We start from the raw sequence: 14,550 nt of genomic DNA, 5'->3' as shown, positions 1-14,550 counted from the left end.
TGAAATGCTACAAAAAATGTAATCAGATATGAACTCTGCAGAGGAGAGCAAAGTTGATTGTCTTAGGGGGGCGTTTCTTCTTGTGTCCGTCCCTCACAACCTTAGACGACTTTAACTTGACCGTGGCCCCTGCCAGGGGACTCAGCCTCCTTCTCCTCCCCGCTCTCACATCTCCACCTGCTTGAATCCCACCTAATCCTTTTTGCCTGTTGATTACTAAATAAACAAATAAAATATAAGAAAGCAGAAAAACCATAATTGTCACTTAAGTATCAGGAGCCAGAAGCAAAGCTGTTTACACTTTGGGGAGATTTCCTTGAACTTTTTTCCATGCCTTTAAAAAATTTCTCTTTACAGACTTAGTTCGTACTGTGTGACCAGTTTCCTATCTGACTTTCTTTACTTTATTCTTATGTCATAAGCATTTTCTCATATCATTAAAAATTCTTTGTACACCAAGTTCATGGTTGCCCTCTTGTCGTTTGAGGCGCAGTTCACAGCTGCTCCCTCTGTCCGGAAGCCTTCGCTGTCAACTTAATTGATGTCCGCTTGACTCTCAGAACCCTCAGTTAATGCCTCTCTTTATGAAGCACTTGCGGCCGTTTTTCTACTGCCATCCCTGACCCAGGTGTATCTCTAGTCTCTTCTGCTCCCTGCACATCTGCATGGCAGCTGTGAGGTCCCATCACACGTGTGTACCCGTCACATACCTACCAAGTGGTTCTGGAATCGAATAGAGACCGGTAGGTTAGATAAGAAAGAAGCTGGCATTGGTAGACAGTGTCTCAGCGTGTAAAGGTTTCTGTAAAAGCTGCTTTCTCTCTCTGTCTTAATTCAGGCCAAGGGGCGTGATGGTGGTTTTACTCAGTTCACAATATTGGTGCTCTCTCTGGGTGACCGGAGAGTTTGAAAAGGCCACAGAGGAGCCCTATGTATGCAGGCAGGGCAAAAATGATTCAGACAAGGAGGCTCAAGTCCCTGCCTGAGAGTGTTTAGGGCTTTCAACACTATTGTCTTATGGCTACAGGAAGTCCAGCCTGGACCTTTATTCATCCTTATGATTCAGCTATACATGCCAGTATTTTCTTCTGGTGGGATTAGCTAAGCCAGGTCTACCTCAGCTGGTTTGTGGATGTTTATATCAGTTTGTGCCAAGACCACACCTAACATAAGTAAAGCCACAAATACCTATTAATAATATCCAACGTGAAAATAATTAGGAGTGAGGCCCTTCCACCCACAACTTGGCTTCATCCAATTTATGGGGTGTTCAGCATGAGGTAACAGCCCTGTTTATACCTATTGTTGTGGAAGATCAATAACTTTAAAAGCCTGTAGTGCTTTGTCGCTTCATTAAGGAGTTTACAGCATGAGATAGTTATTCTAGAACTAGGACCTGCAAACTATGGCCTGTGGGCCAAATCCCGCCCTCTGTCTGTTTTTGTAGTTAAGGGTACATTGGAACACAGTCACACCACTCGTTTACATATTCTCTGTGGCTGCTTTTGCACTACAGTGGCAGAGTTGAGTAGTTGAGACAGAAACGTAAGGCCAAAAAGCCTAAAATATTTACCCTCTTGCCCTTTATTGAAAAAGTTTGCTGACCCCTGTTCTAGAAAAATCAGTGTTCCTTTGACTCTCACTGTGACTTTTTCTATGAGTCTTTCAAGCCCTTTTCCATGTGTGTCTCTCCTCTCACCTCCCCAGCCCACACACACGCCTCTTGTTTTGCCCTAGTTGGCAGTGATATAGAATCTGAGTATACTCATGGTTGCTAGCTTTCTGAGCACTTACTAGGTGCCAGGTATTGTGCAAAGCCCTATTGATGTATTGACTCAGTTAATCCTCATGACAACCCAGTGGGGTTGGTACATTTACCTCTTACAGATGAGAAGACATTTTACAGGTGGGGCCCCATGGATAAGCAGTGGCAGAGCTGAGATTTGCATGTGAACAATTGGGGCTGTGACATCTGTGCCCGTGACCACAGCTCTAAGGTGCCTTGCAAATGTTGAGCTTTTCTCTCTCTCTCTCTCTCTCTCTCAAAACCTAACCACATTATGTGTGTGCATTTATTACAAGCCTATTTATTTTAAGGTACATCACACAATGATGATAATGGATAAATAAGACTTGAAAAAGTAAGAGAAGATAACCGAGGTTGGGTTGGGACCTGGGGTTGGGCAGAGGAGAACACGAGGTGCAAAGGCTCTGGGCCCACTTAGTTGCTGGAGCTGACCCTTAAATTTAGCTCTGATCTTCTTGACAGCTGAACAATGAAGGAAGACACAGCCATATACAGAGTTCTTATTAAAAGAGGAGAAAAAAACAAATGAGGGGAAAAGTACTTTGCGAGTATTTGCAAAACTTTTCTTAGCATTTATCTCAATTACTTCCAAAGGGACTTCTGTGGGATTAATCAAAGTACCAGGATCAGTCGCCCAAGGGAACTTTTCTACTCTCTGTGAGTGGCAGACACCTCCTTTTTCAGGATGGCTTCGTGACCGCGAAGCCCTTGGCACTGGGCATGCTCACTATAATCTGTGTTGCTTCTTGAACTCGTAACGTGAAAGTATGGTCAGAGTGATCCTCTCTGAAAAGACAATCATTCATTAAACCGTTTGGGAAGCAGGGCTGTGCAGATAAGGATGGTGGTATTTAGTTCATCTGCATCATTCATCATTCCTTTCGTACTCCCTGCCTCAGTCCACAGGCCATATGGAGCTGCTGGCAATTTTGCAAACAGGCTACCCCTTGCAGGAGTACTCTCCACTGGGACCTCTTCCCTGACTAATGCCTTTTCTTCTAAAGTTACCTGGGGCAGCCCCTCTGGGGAAGCTTCCTTAACCATATCTCCCAGCCACCCTCAGGCTGGGCGCCTCTTTTCTGGGGACTCACAGTTTCTTGTGCTTATGTTTAATGACCGTGTATCCCCAAGATCACAAAAATTTGTTTCGTATTATGTGCAGGTTGAAATTTTATGGTTGGGTATCTTTTTAATTTTTGTAAAATTGTGAACTACAACACACATACATAAATGTGCAGTATAATGAAGCATTATGATGAAAACACCTACATCATCACCATCCAAGATGGGAAATTGCACACGGCCAGGACTCTAGAAGCTTCCCAGGTGTCCTTGATCACACCCCACTTCTTCCTACTGTCATGACTTTCATGGCCATGACTTTCTTGGTAAAAGTATAAAGAAAATTTTACCACCTATGTGTGTTACCCAGACTTTATAGTTTGGTTCTGACTGTTTTGAATTTTCTATACAGGGACTTGTACTGTCTATTTCTCAGTGTCATGCTCCTTTCACTCAGTGTTACATCTCTAAGATTCTTTGGTGTATTGGATGGAGCTGAAGGTCATTCATTTTATTGCTTTAGAGCAATGTTTCTTAACCTTTTTTTCATTATTGCCCCCTAAAAAGCCTCATTGAGACTTTTTTTCTAATTGCCTCCCCATGAAATTTTAATACCTGAGAGCTGCTGTGTAACTGTATGTATATCTGTGCTTTATATATACAAAGAATAAGATTATTTTTTTTATCCTATAAGAAGCAATTTTTACCTCCTTGGGGATGCTCTCCACCCCCATTGAGAATGCACGCCTCAGAGCAGGGGTTCCCACCTCGGCACTGTGGCCATTTTGCACCTGATAATTCTTTGTGGTGCAGGCTGACAATGTAAGATGTTTAGCACCATCCCTTGGTCTCTACCCACTAGATGCCAGTAGCACCCCCCCCCCCAGTTGTGATAACCCAAAAAATCTCCAGACATTGCTAGATGTCTCCCGGGGGGCAAAATAGCTCCTGGTTGAAAACCACTGACACCGTTGAGCACAAACTGAGGCTGGTTATTGAGCACAAAACGAGAAACACCTGACTGTTTGACATAGGCGATCAAGTAAATGATGGTGCATTCGTGTCCAGCATTCGCCCTCATCACTGCCGTGGACATTTTGCATGATGTATTAAGGGGAAAAAGTAATGTTATAACTAGTGCATGTAATATAATACCAGTTTTGAGGACAGAAAACAATTACTTTATATTATTTGTGTATATTTAGAATATGTGTGTGTGTGTGTGTGTGTGTGTGTGTGTATAAATCTGTAAGACGGCCAAAATGCTTGCAGTGGTTATCTCTGAGTAATAGAATTAACAGATGATTTTTTTCCATTTTCTTTTCATTTTTCTCCATTTTCTAATATTTATACCGTGAGTATTATTTATGTAATGTTTAAAGTATCTGTTATCTATTATAGGGGCGAATATCACTGTAGTCCAAAAACTAACATGGTAGTTTTTGTTTTCTTTCTCTTATTTCTGGGGGGTAGTGGAAGGTAAGTTTTTATGCTGAGTTGCTTCTTGGAAAATGAGTTTTGAGAACTGAGTGTAGGAGATATTTTTGGCGGTCATTAAGCCCTGTGGTCTCAGCGGATGCTCAGGTATTTTCTCCAAACAACAGCTTGCGTTAGAATGGGATTCTGCATTGGCATCTGCTTATTTTCTTTCCCCTCTTCTTTTTTGATTTGCAGGTCGAAAATGAATATGGCAGCTACTTTACCTGTGATTATGACTACCTGCGTTTCCTGCAGAAGCTCTTCCGCCACTACCTGGGTGATGACGTGCTTCTGTTCACCACCGATGGGATGTTCGAGAAGTTCATGCAGTGTGGGGCGCTGCAGGGGCTCTATGCCACAGTGGACTTCGGATCAGGTTGGTGTTTGTAGTAACAGAAACCCGGCTAAGGCCGTGCAGGCTTGGGCTTTTCACTCAGTCAATTGCTCTGGGCAGCTGTTGTTTTAAGTGTCGTGGGCATATGGAATGAGATTTCTCAGATTTTCCTTGATCAAGTAACATGTCAAATAGAGTAATTGATAAAGCACCCCTCCATTGCAGAGGTTATTTGATTTAAGCAGATTGGGCCTTTAGGATAAGAGCTGCACTTGCAGCACTGGCGGAGCTAGCCTGGACCCCGGAGTCCTGTTCTTAGGGGCTGGCACGCACAGGAGCAGTTCCGGCTGTGGGAAGCTCTACCCTGAGGCAGTCGCCTTTCGGGCTCTGTCTGGGATGCTGCTCTTCTCTGTTCTCCCTGTCCCCCTAATCGTGGCTGGATGCTTGGGGCTGTGTCATGGCTGTAGTGAACTCTGTAGTCAGCCGCTGGCTGGCTGGTGTTGGCCCGTCAGCCCTGGAGTGCAGGGACCTCACACTTCCATCCGTCTGCATAACTCATAACACTATGAACTGTGATGGGCCGGAGGTGGTTTGGTAGATGCTGCAAAAATCATCTTGCCTGACTTGTTAGTGCTGAGTAAGCTGCAGAGGTTCCACAAATGAAAGTTCTGGGTGGGCGGGTAGCATCACTAGGATGCTTCTGGCTATAGTGAATGTTAAGAGAGTCTTCATTCAGGTTGAGAGCAGCTTTCATCAAGGACATGACAGCTAAATGCTGCATGTGATCCTGAAAAGGATCCTGGTCTGGACTTTTTTTTTTTGCTATGAAGGACATTATTGGGACAATCGAAATCTTTGCATAAAGTCTGTAGATTAGATAATAGTATTGTATCCATATTAATTTCCTGGTTTTTAATAATTGTGTTTTTTTAAAGAATGCCCTTGCTCTTTGGGAATTCACACTGAAGTATTCAGGGGTAAAGGGCCATCATGCCTGCAACTTATTCTCAAATGGCTCAGGAAAAAATACGTATTTTACACAGAGAGAGACAAACTGATAAAGTAAATGTGATAAAATGTTAACAATTGGGGAATCTGAGTGAAAGGAATATGAGTTCTTTGTACTATCCTCACAACTTTTCTATAAGTTTGAAATTATTTCAAAATAAAAAGTTACCCCTCCCCACAAAAAGACCAGCTCTTCTCCCATCTGGGGTATAAGATGCTCCATGCACATTGCACATCCAATACTTGCTTTCTCTTGAGAAGGATGTACAAGACTGAAGTTGCATTTTTAAAGAGATTCTCCTACATTACCAAAAAAGAAAAGAACTGGCTTTAAGTGAATTGAGTGTTTCTAGAAACATGGTACATTGCTCAGAGCATTTGGTGATGAAATAACTCATCCACAAAGAGCTGCATAGGAAGTGGTATGCTGGCTTCCTCCTGCTCTGACACACTTCCTATCACGGTGATGAAAAAGCACAGTATTTTTCTGTTGGAGGAACAAATGGAAGATTATTACGAGTTTATTGTGAGCATTATTTGTCTGGGGGGATGACAGCACGATTGCTACTGCTGTGGGTTGAAGGACACACCACTGCAAGGCCATGCACCTGGGCCAGGTGGGGCTTGTGGCAGCCTCATTCCTTTGTGTGGGAGAGGGGCATTGCCTCGGGTCAGATTGTAGGAGAGGCTCATGAGAACAGTGTTTAAAGATCTGAATGTCACCTAACATTTAATAATGAGAAATTTACAGCCATAAAGTCATTGAGATTCCATTCTTTCTTGATCACTGCATTCTCCCCTGAAAGCTGGCCTTCTAGACAAGCCAAAGGCCAATCCCAGAGAAATGGGTTATGAGGAGGGCTGTTCTGGTATCAGTTCCACTCTGGGATACTTGCTGTGGGAACTGGATCGTGGCGTTTCGAGCCAGGGTATCCTCTTCTCTGGTTGGAGAGACACTATTCACACTCACTCTTTCACTGATGTAAGGCAGACCATCACGCCTCTGTGAAGAAATTTTTTCTCTTTTTAGCAGAGGAAGGGAGAATAGAAGACATGGGAAGCAAAACAAGACACAGACAGCCTTGTGAGATATTTCAGAAGGAAAAATTGAGAGCAAGTGGTCTGGAATGGCTGATGGTGTATAAATTAAAATTCAGGGTGATACTCCATTATTCAGGGAAAAACACAATTAGACCACATTCATCCCTTTGATTTGTTAATTAATTGGCAAATATTTGTGGCACTAGTATGTGTGTGGTGCCGTGGAGGCTACAAGGACATATCTTCAAAGCAGGCCCATCTTGAGGGAAGCATCTAGGTCACCCAGGTGTCCATGTGAAGAGAGAACAACACCAGACATGTGTCCAGGCTGTGGGGAAACACAGATGAAGACAAGCCTGTGAAGTGAACTCCCAAGGCAATGCAGTCAGGAAAGGCCGTGGGGGCCTGTTCAGAGAGGAAGCAATGTTTTTTGGTCGCCACACATCCATCAAAAGGATGGTCTGAGTCCAACCTAAAGTTAGCTTGGAGGTGTTCTAGGCCCATGGGTTGTGGGGAAGGGCAGGGGCCCCAGGCTCAAATCCTACCAAGGGCTCTTTTTTTTTTTTTTTTTTGGTGAGGAAGATTAGCCCTGATCTAGCATCTGTTGCCAATCCTCGTCTTTTTGCTGAGGAAGATTGGCCATGGGCTAACATCGTGCTCATTTTCCTCTACTTTATATGGGACACCGCCACAGCATGGCTTGATAAGCGGTGCATTTGTCCACACCTGGGATCCGAACCTGTGAACCCCAGGTCACTGAAACGGAGTGCGCAAACTTAACCACTATGCCACCAGGCCGGCCAAGGGCTCTTTTTATTTAACTTTTTGTCATTCCCATGACAAACCTTTTTTCTGTCTCTCATAATTTTCAGGTATCAACGTCACAGCTGCTTTCCAAATCCAGAGGAAGAGTGAGCCCAAAGGACCCTTGGTAAGAAGTGGGGGTGAGGTGTGGAGAGACTGTTTGCTTGTACCAACTTCATTACAGCTGTTGGGAGAGATTACATGCTGTAGAAGGGTGGGAGTAGATCTTTGGTTTTTCTGGCTATGGGGCCGGCAGCTGATGGGATTGTGGGGACTAGCCCTCTGGACACATGGGTGACAGCAGAAGCAGTGCTCCTGTTTGAAACTGAGGCCCTGCACTGGTGTGGAACAGAATGGAGACTAACATGGGTGTCCTGCCCTGCTTCAGGCTCTGTGGTCTGGCATACTTCGTCTCATTTGGCCCTCATGGCAGCTCTCATAAGTAGTATAATTGTCTCCATTTTCAGTGAGGCTCAGAGAACATACGCACTTGCCCAGGGTGGTACAGCCAGTGAGTGGCAGGGCCAGGATCTGAGTTCATGTCTGTGTTTCTTGAGAGCTCTTTGTGACAGAGCTTCTCCACCTTTAATGTGCTCACAAATCACTTGGGAATCTTGTTAAAATGCAAACTTTGATCTGTGGGGTCTGGGGTGGGGACTGAGATTCTGCATTTCTGACAAGCAACCAGGTGAAATGAGGGATGTAGATTTGCTGACCGCACTTTGAGTTGTAGGGCTTTATGGCATGCTGTGTAGGTGGCTAGGAGGAGGAGATGGTGGCAAGGTCCAGGTTGGTGTATACAGCCTGTCAATCCATCACTCTCCACTCTTCCCTTCTCCACAGTAGTAGTTGTTGTTGTTATCACTCAGCCCAGTTTAAGAGGTTATGTCCTGTGCCTTCTCTGCGGCAGGTCAGGCTGCCTCGCCTGTGTACGAACCTTTGTACAAAACAGCCTTTTCTGAATCTGGTCTCTGCGTGGTGAGCAGTGCAGAACCTGCATTCACAGACTTCGGGTGGAGCTGTTTCCTGGAGCCTGAGACAGGAAGGCCCCATGACATGTCCAGATGTCTTTTTCTTTCTCTACAGCAAGGGCTTAGCAGGGAAATGCCCAGCAGAAACATGAAGTGCTTGGGGCCTGCTTTGCAGAATACTTGGACAAACAAGTCTATCTCGTTTTAAGTCAACCTGAGATCTGAAAATCTGGATTCATACAAAGGATGACTTTGGAGCTGATTATTTTATAAAAATATTTTGCCCTCCAGTTCTTTTGTCCAACAAACTTTCCTACTGTATTTAAACTGGGGATTGGTTAACAAAATTTTGATGCAGGTACAACTTTTCAGGAATGCCTGTATTGTGGGTGCCTGAAAACTGAGTTTCGGCAATGCTGTTATCAGAGCTCCTCGTTGGCCCCCCAGCTCGGGATTAAGCAGTGCATCTCAGCTCCCCTTTCCACCCACTCCCTGGGAGAGTAGCTAGGGCAGTAGTTACAGGGAAGCCCCAGCATTGGGAGGTCAGAGGTCTACCCTAAGCTCCATGTCCTTTTCTCTTTTTAGATCAATTCTGAATTCTATACTGGCTGGTTGGACCATTGGGGCCAACCTCACTCAAAAGCCAAGACTGAAGTGGTGGCTTCTACCCTCTATGATATACTTTCTCGTGGGGCGAATGTGAACATGTGAGTGTTAATTTCTGGAGGGGAGGGTGCCCTCCATAGCTGTGGGCTCACAGTCAAGTACTGTCTGTTCTCTTGTTTCCTTGTAGGTACATGTTTATAGGTGGGACCAATTTTGCCTATTGGAATGGTAAGAGCAATTGAACATCTGTTTGTTGAAGCTTATGCTAGAATATTGCTGGTGCTTGATTTTGAGGGAGTGTGCCTACAGACAATTTTTATTTTCTATTTTTGTTTGTCTTCTCCTATAAGAATTGCCTACCTAATATAAAAGTCACTTTTCTTTAGAAAAAAATTTTTTTAAGGGACATAACTTGTGCATTTAGAAACCTCGTTTTAGACTAAGCTAGCTGGGTGGGCCTCAGTCATAGTCTCTGGGTATAGCTTACTTGGTCATATATTCTGCTGTGGTCTTTTTTAACATTTTGTTTTGCTAAGATATAATTCACATACCATAAAATTCATGATTTTAAAATGTACAATTCAGTGGTATTTAGTATATCACAAAGTTGTGCAACCCTTACCACCATCTAATCCCAGAACGTTTTCATTATTCCAAAAAGAAATCCCATACCCAAGAAACTCCCCACTGTCCCTCTTCCCAGCCCTGGCAACCTACCAGTCTACTCGGATTTGCCTGTTCTGGACACATCATATAAATAGAACCATGCGATATATAGTCTTTTGTGTTTGACTTCTTTCATTTGGCAGAGTCTTTTCAAGGTTCATCCATATTGTAGCATGTATCAGTACTTCATTCATTTTTTTTTTAATTTTTTTTTTTTGTTTATTGCAGTAACATTGGTTTATAACATTGTATAAATTTCAGGTGTACATCATTATACTTCTATTTCTGCATAGATTACATCATGGTCACCACCCAAATACTAATTACAACCCATCACCACACACATATGCCGAATTATCCCTTTCACCCTCCTCCCTCCCCCCTTCCCCTCTGGTAACCACCAATCCAATCTCTGTCTCTATGTGTTTGTTTATTGTTGTTATTATCTACTACTTAATGAAGGAAATCATACGGTATTTGACTTTCTCCCTCTGACTTATTTCACTTTGCATAATACCCTCAATGTCCATCCATGTTGTCACAAATGGCTGGATTTCATCGTTTCTTATGGCTGAGTAGTATTCCATTGTGTATTCCATTTTTATTGCTGAATAATATTCTATCATATGGATATATGACATGTTGTTTATTCATTCATCAGTTGATGGACATTTGGGTTGTTTCTACCTTTTGGCCATTATGAATAATGTTGCTATGAATGTTGACAGGTAAGTATTTGTTTGAATCCTTATTTCCATTCTTTTGAGTTTATACCTAAGAGTGGAATTGCTAGGTCATATGGTAACTCTTATGTTTAGAGTTTGAGGAACTGCCGTAGTGTTTTCCAAAGTGGCTGCACCATTTTACATTCCTATATGGTCGTTTTTTGGAGGAACAATTATGACAAAATTCTCTTCATTGCCATTGTTGTTTGCAAAGACAACTCATGCTGTCTTAGCTTTTCTGTAAGCCTCATTTCCCACCTCTCTCCACATCTGCATTTTTCTCTCTGAATCATTGACAATGTCCTACTGTTGAGTTTTGGAGGCTTAATTTGGGCCTATATCCCCTAGGATCTGTAATTGGATACTATGAACTCTTAATGAAGTTTTTCCTTTGAACTGCTATCTTTTGTGCAGGGGGGGATGGGCTAGGAGAAGACTTTGCTTACAAATTTTGTTAATATTATTACTATTATTAGAGCCAAGAAATGGAGATATTGCAAAACTCACATGTCACTTTTTAAAAGATAATAGTGTGCCAAGGTTGGCAATTGAAGTTTTAGATCATCTCTGTGTGTCTGTCTTCTCATTAGAAATAATTAAGACTTTGTGATGCTTTTTCATTTGGTAGATAAGGATTCCACCTCGCTTTCATTCATGGAACTGAGACCAATCATCCAATCCAGGAATAAAGATTGATAATTTTTTGAAACTTTACAGTTCATGATACATATTTTTTATATCATATTATCTTACTTAAAACAATACATTCTTCTATTTAAAAAACTGGCAGTTGGCAGGGAGTGGAGCCTGGACTCAAACTCAGTCCTTAGAAAGCTAGTCACTGCCCTTTGGATAACCCCTCGCAGCCCCAAGCCCCTGCACCAGCCCCTCTGTGTTTGCGGGCCTCTCCAACTTGCCCTATTGCCTAGTGTCTTTGGGGAAGTGAGGGAGGGCCAGTCTGTGCTTCTTAGCAGCTGTTCTTCAGGCCAGCTTCCCAGAGGAGAGCGGTGAGATAAAAGGCAGGTGCACATGCTTGTGCAGGTGTGTGTACCATACTCTGTGCCTGTGTGTCCCCATCTGTGTGAGGGCCTCCTATGGGATCCAGGCTGCCCGATGCTTCTCACACAATGTAGAGAGTTGAGGAGTGGTAAGTCTTACCATTTCTTTTGCCTTCCTACCTCACACTCCCTGACTCCCTAACTTCCTCCTAAGAGGAGGCTTGAGTTAGCCCTGTTGCTCTGTGACAAAGCCCTATGGTGGTCTGGAAACATCCAGAGAAAGATTCTGCTGCCAAAACTAGAGCAAAGACTTAGTTTTCCAGGCCATCCTTTGACCCACTGGCCAGCTTGCCAGCCTGGGTTCCCTTGGCCTGTAAAGTTTGTTTCTGGAAGTCACAGTGTTCACCTCAACTTGACAACTACTTATTGAGCTCCTCCTTCATGTCTGGCTCTGGAGGGGGCAGTGGTGCTTGGGTAAACAAGGCCACACCTACCTCTAAGGTGCACGCAGTCTTATGTGGAGCGAGACATATAAATAAGAAACATGGCAGCCAGGTCTCTGCCACATTAAAGCTAGAGGAGGGCTCACAAAGGAGGTGAGCTCCTTGCAGCAAGGGATGTGGTTTTATTTTTCTTTGTATCTCACAACAAATGATGTGTTTTAACATAGGTATCCATGGAGGGAGACGGACCTGTTGGCGGGCTGCTGTCTCTGATTAATAAGAAATGGGGGAATAGAAATAGGACTGGATCAGGTCAATTGGTTGAGTGCTCCAGGTCTTTCAAATTGAGATTCTGTACAGGGAACTAATAAAGCAGTCTTTGGGGGGATGACCTGATCCTCGGCCTAGCTCATCTGTTCACTCCACCACCAGTAGGATCACCCAGGGTGGCTCTATCATTCGTGAGCTGTGGGATCAATCAAAGGAATTTGTTACTAAATCATAGGTGAACTATCAGATTTTGGGCCTCATTTACTTAAAAATTAGGTTGAATATAAGATTATCCTAAAATAGCTTATTCTCACTTACATTGCAAAATGCTGTCTGGAGTACAAGAGAAAGAGGTGGCACAGAGCCTTGCTGGTCAGCGGACAACAGCATCAGCATCACCTGGGAGCTTGTTAGAAATGCAGAGTCTCAGGTCCCACCCCAGACCTGCTGAATCAGAATCTCAGGTGGGGCTTAGGAATCTGTTTTAACAGCTCTGCATGTGACTCGCATGCATGAGTGCATGAGTAAGGTTTCTAGGTACTGACATAGGGTCACCGCCCAATATTGCACATGGTCTCCTACCCGTGAATATCATCTGTGGCAAGGTTGGGGCCTCTGGTCTAGACTATGTCTCTTGGACAATAACTGCAAGGCTATTTGCTTTTCTAGTCTTTTTGTATACACAGTATTGGCGTTATTTATTGGTCTCGGTTGCAGGTCACGTTCCCTTGAAAACAGACCCTAAGCTTACCCAGCAGGAAGTGTATTGGGGTGTGCTCTCAGGAGTAACACCTGTCAGAGTGTGGGAGGCAGGTTTGAGCAAAGGGAGAAGTTGGACTGTGATGTAGTTTCAAAAGTGGCTCAGCTGATCCTAGAGGGAGCTCTGGAGCTGGGATTGATGGCCCTTTGAGGCAAGGGGACCAGGTTTTTACATCCCCACATTGCTCAATTGTTGGATATGGGCTATCCCAAGAGGGTCATATCCTTGGGCAAAGCAGCTCAGCAGAGGCCAGTGACCAGAAGAACACATCTGAGAGCCATCAGCAGCCTTCACTCCCAACAGCTAGGAGAATGAGCGAGTGTCTTGGTCCTGAAGGGGAATGCGAGAGGCACACCACAGCACCTGCCAACTCTTTGCAGACATTACAAAGGCCTTAAGGTTACATTTGAATCTCTGTGGGCGAATGTGTGTCTGCAGTCATCTCCCACTTTGTTTGGTCTGATAACCCCTCACTTGTGTTCTGCTGATCCTTGGCCCGGTTACCTGTGTCTCCACTACCAACCTTGTCTCAACCACACAGTTCAAAGTCATGAAAAAAGATCACAGATTGCAGGGTTAACAGTCAGAGATGGGGGTCATACCATAAGTTCTGCCATTACTGGTTGTGAGATGTTGAGCAGATTTTGTGGGGAGCTTCAGATCCCCTGCTTGACCAGCGGCGGTGATATCTGCTGGGGTCACAGCTGTGAGCTTCCACTGAGAAAGTGGATGGGGAAAGTGCTTTGTAGACTCTAAGGTGCTTGGCGAGGGCCATCTGTAGGAAGAAATTCGCTTCTCTAAAACTTGCATCCTGAGGGCCACCTCTGTTTCGCTTAACAATTGGTTGTAATGTGTCCTTTATTTTCTCCCTCTGCATTGCCAAGCCATGAATCCCCAAGAACTTGTCCCATGGGAGGGCCTTCAGGAGTAACTAGTGACATGTTTTTGTCTTCTAGGGGCCAACATGCCCTACCAAGCACAGCCCACCAGCTATGACTACGATGCCCCACTGAGTGAGGCAGGGGACCTTACTGAGAAGTATTTTGCTCTGCGAGACGTTATTAAGAAGGTAGGTGCTTTGTATGGGCTACAGTGAGCTGGTCTTGGACAGAGCCTGCCTTGGGCTCATTGTGCTCTGTAGACGACTTCCTGGAGCCTTTGTGTTTAAAAGGACTGATGAAGGAAGACATCAGATAGACTTGGCCTTGAGTCTTGGCTTCTACCTGATTAAGAGTGAGCCTGTGAGCAAGTTACTCCACTGGTCTATTCATTTGTAGAACTGGGTTGACAGCACCTAGTTGTGTCGTAAGGATTAAAAAGAATGTATGTAGAGCATCCAGTACAGTCCTGATCCATATGTTGTCCATTAAGTGGTAGCCATTACTATTATTCATACTGAAGGTAAGCAAATATGTGTCCACATAAATAGCTGAAGTTTGTGGGAGAGAAAATCCGTGGGCATGCGAAGCATGGTGCAAATGTGAGCTGTCAGCGATGCTCATTTTTCTATTTGGGGCAAGTGATTGCTGTTTCCTTCTGGCCTGCCACCTGAACTGCCTAGTCCTGCTAACGTTGT

The 14,550-nt window shown here is 44.1% G+C and overlaps 1 protein-coding gene across 3 annotated transcripts in view; it reads left to right on the top strand.

The window, feature by feature from the left end:
- The window catches only part of GLB1 (galactosidase beta 1), a 95,176-nt gene that overhangs the window by 35,186 nt on the left and 45,440 nt on the right, over positions 1-14,550 (top strand). For all 3 annotated transcript variants that reach the window (XM_087430677.1, XM_004419466.3, XM_014790182.2), the window contains exons 6-10: positions 4,544-4,724; positions 7,604-7,662; positions 9,092-9,213; positions 9,300-9,340; positions 13,931-14,043. In XM_087430677.1, the coding sequence (XP_087286803.1) occupies positions 4,544-4,724; positions 7,604-7,662; positions 9,092-9,213; positions 9,300-9,340; positions 13,931-14,043 (516 nt within the window). The remainder of the gene's footprint in view (positions 1-4,543; positions 4,725-7,603; positions 7,663-9,091; positions 9,214-9,299; positions 9,341-13,930; positions 14,044-14,550) is intronic.

Source organism: Ceratotherium simum, chromosome 5 (genome assembly GCF_057802395.1).
Source record: "Ceratotherium simum simum isolate JZ-2026a chromosome 5, ASM5780239v1, whole genome shotgun sequence".
NCBI classification, from domain to species: Eukaryota; Metazoa; Chordata; class Mammalia; order Perissodactyla; family Rhinocerotidae; genus Ceratotherium; species Ceratotherium simum.
This window is presented reverse-complemented; position numbering and strand designations above follow the sequence as displayed.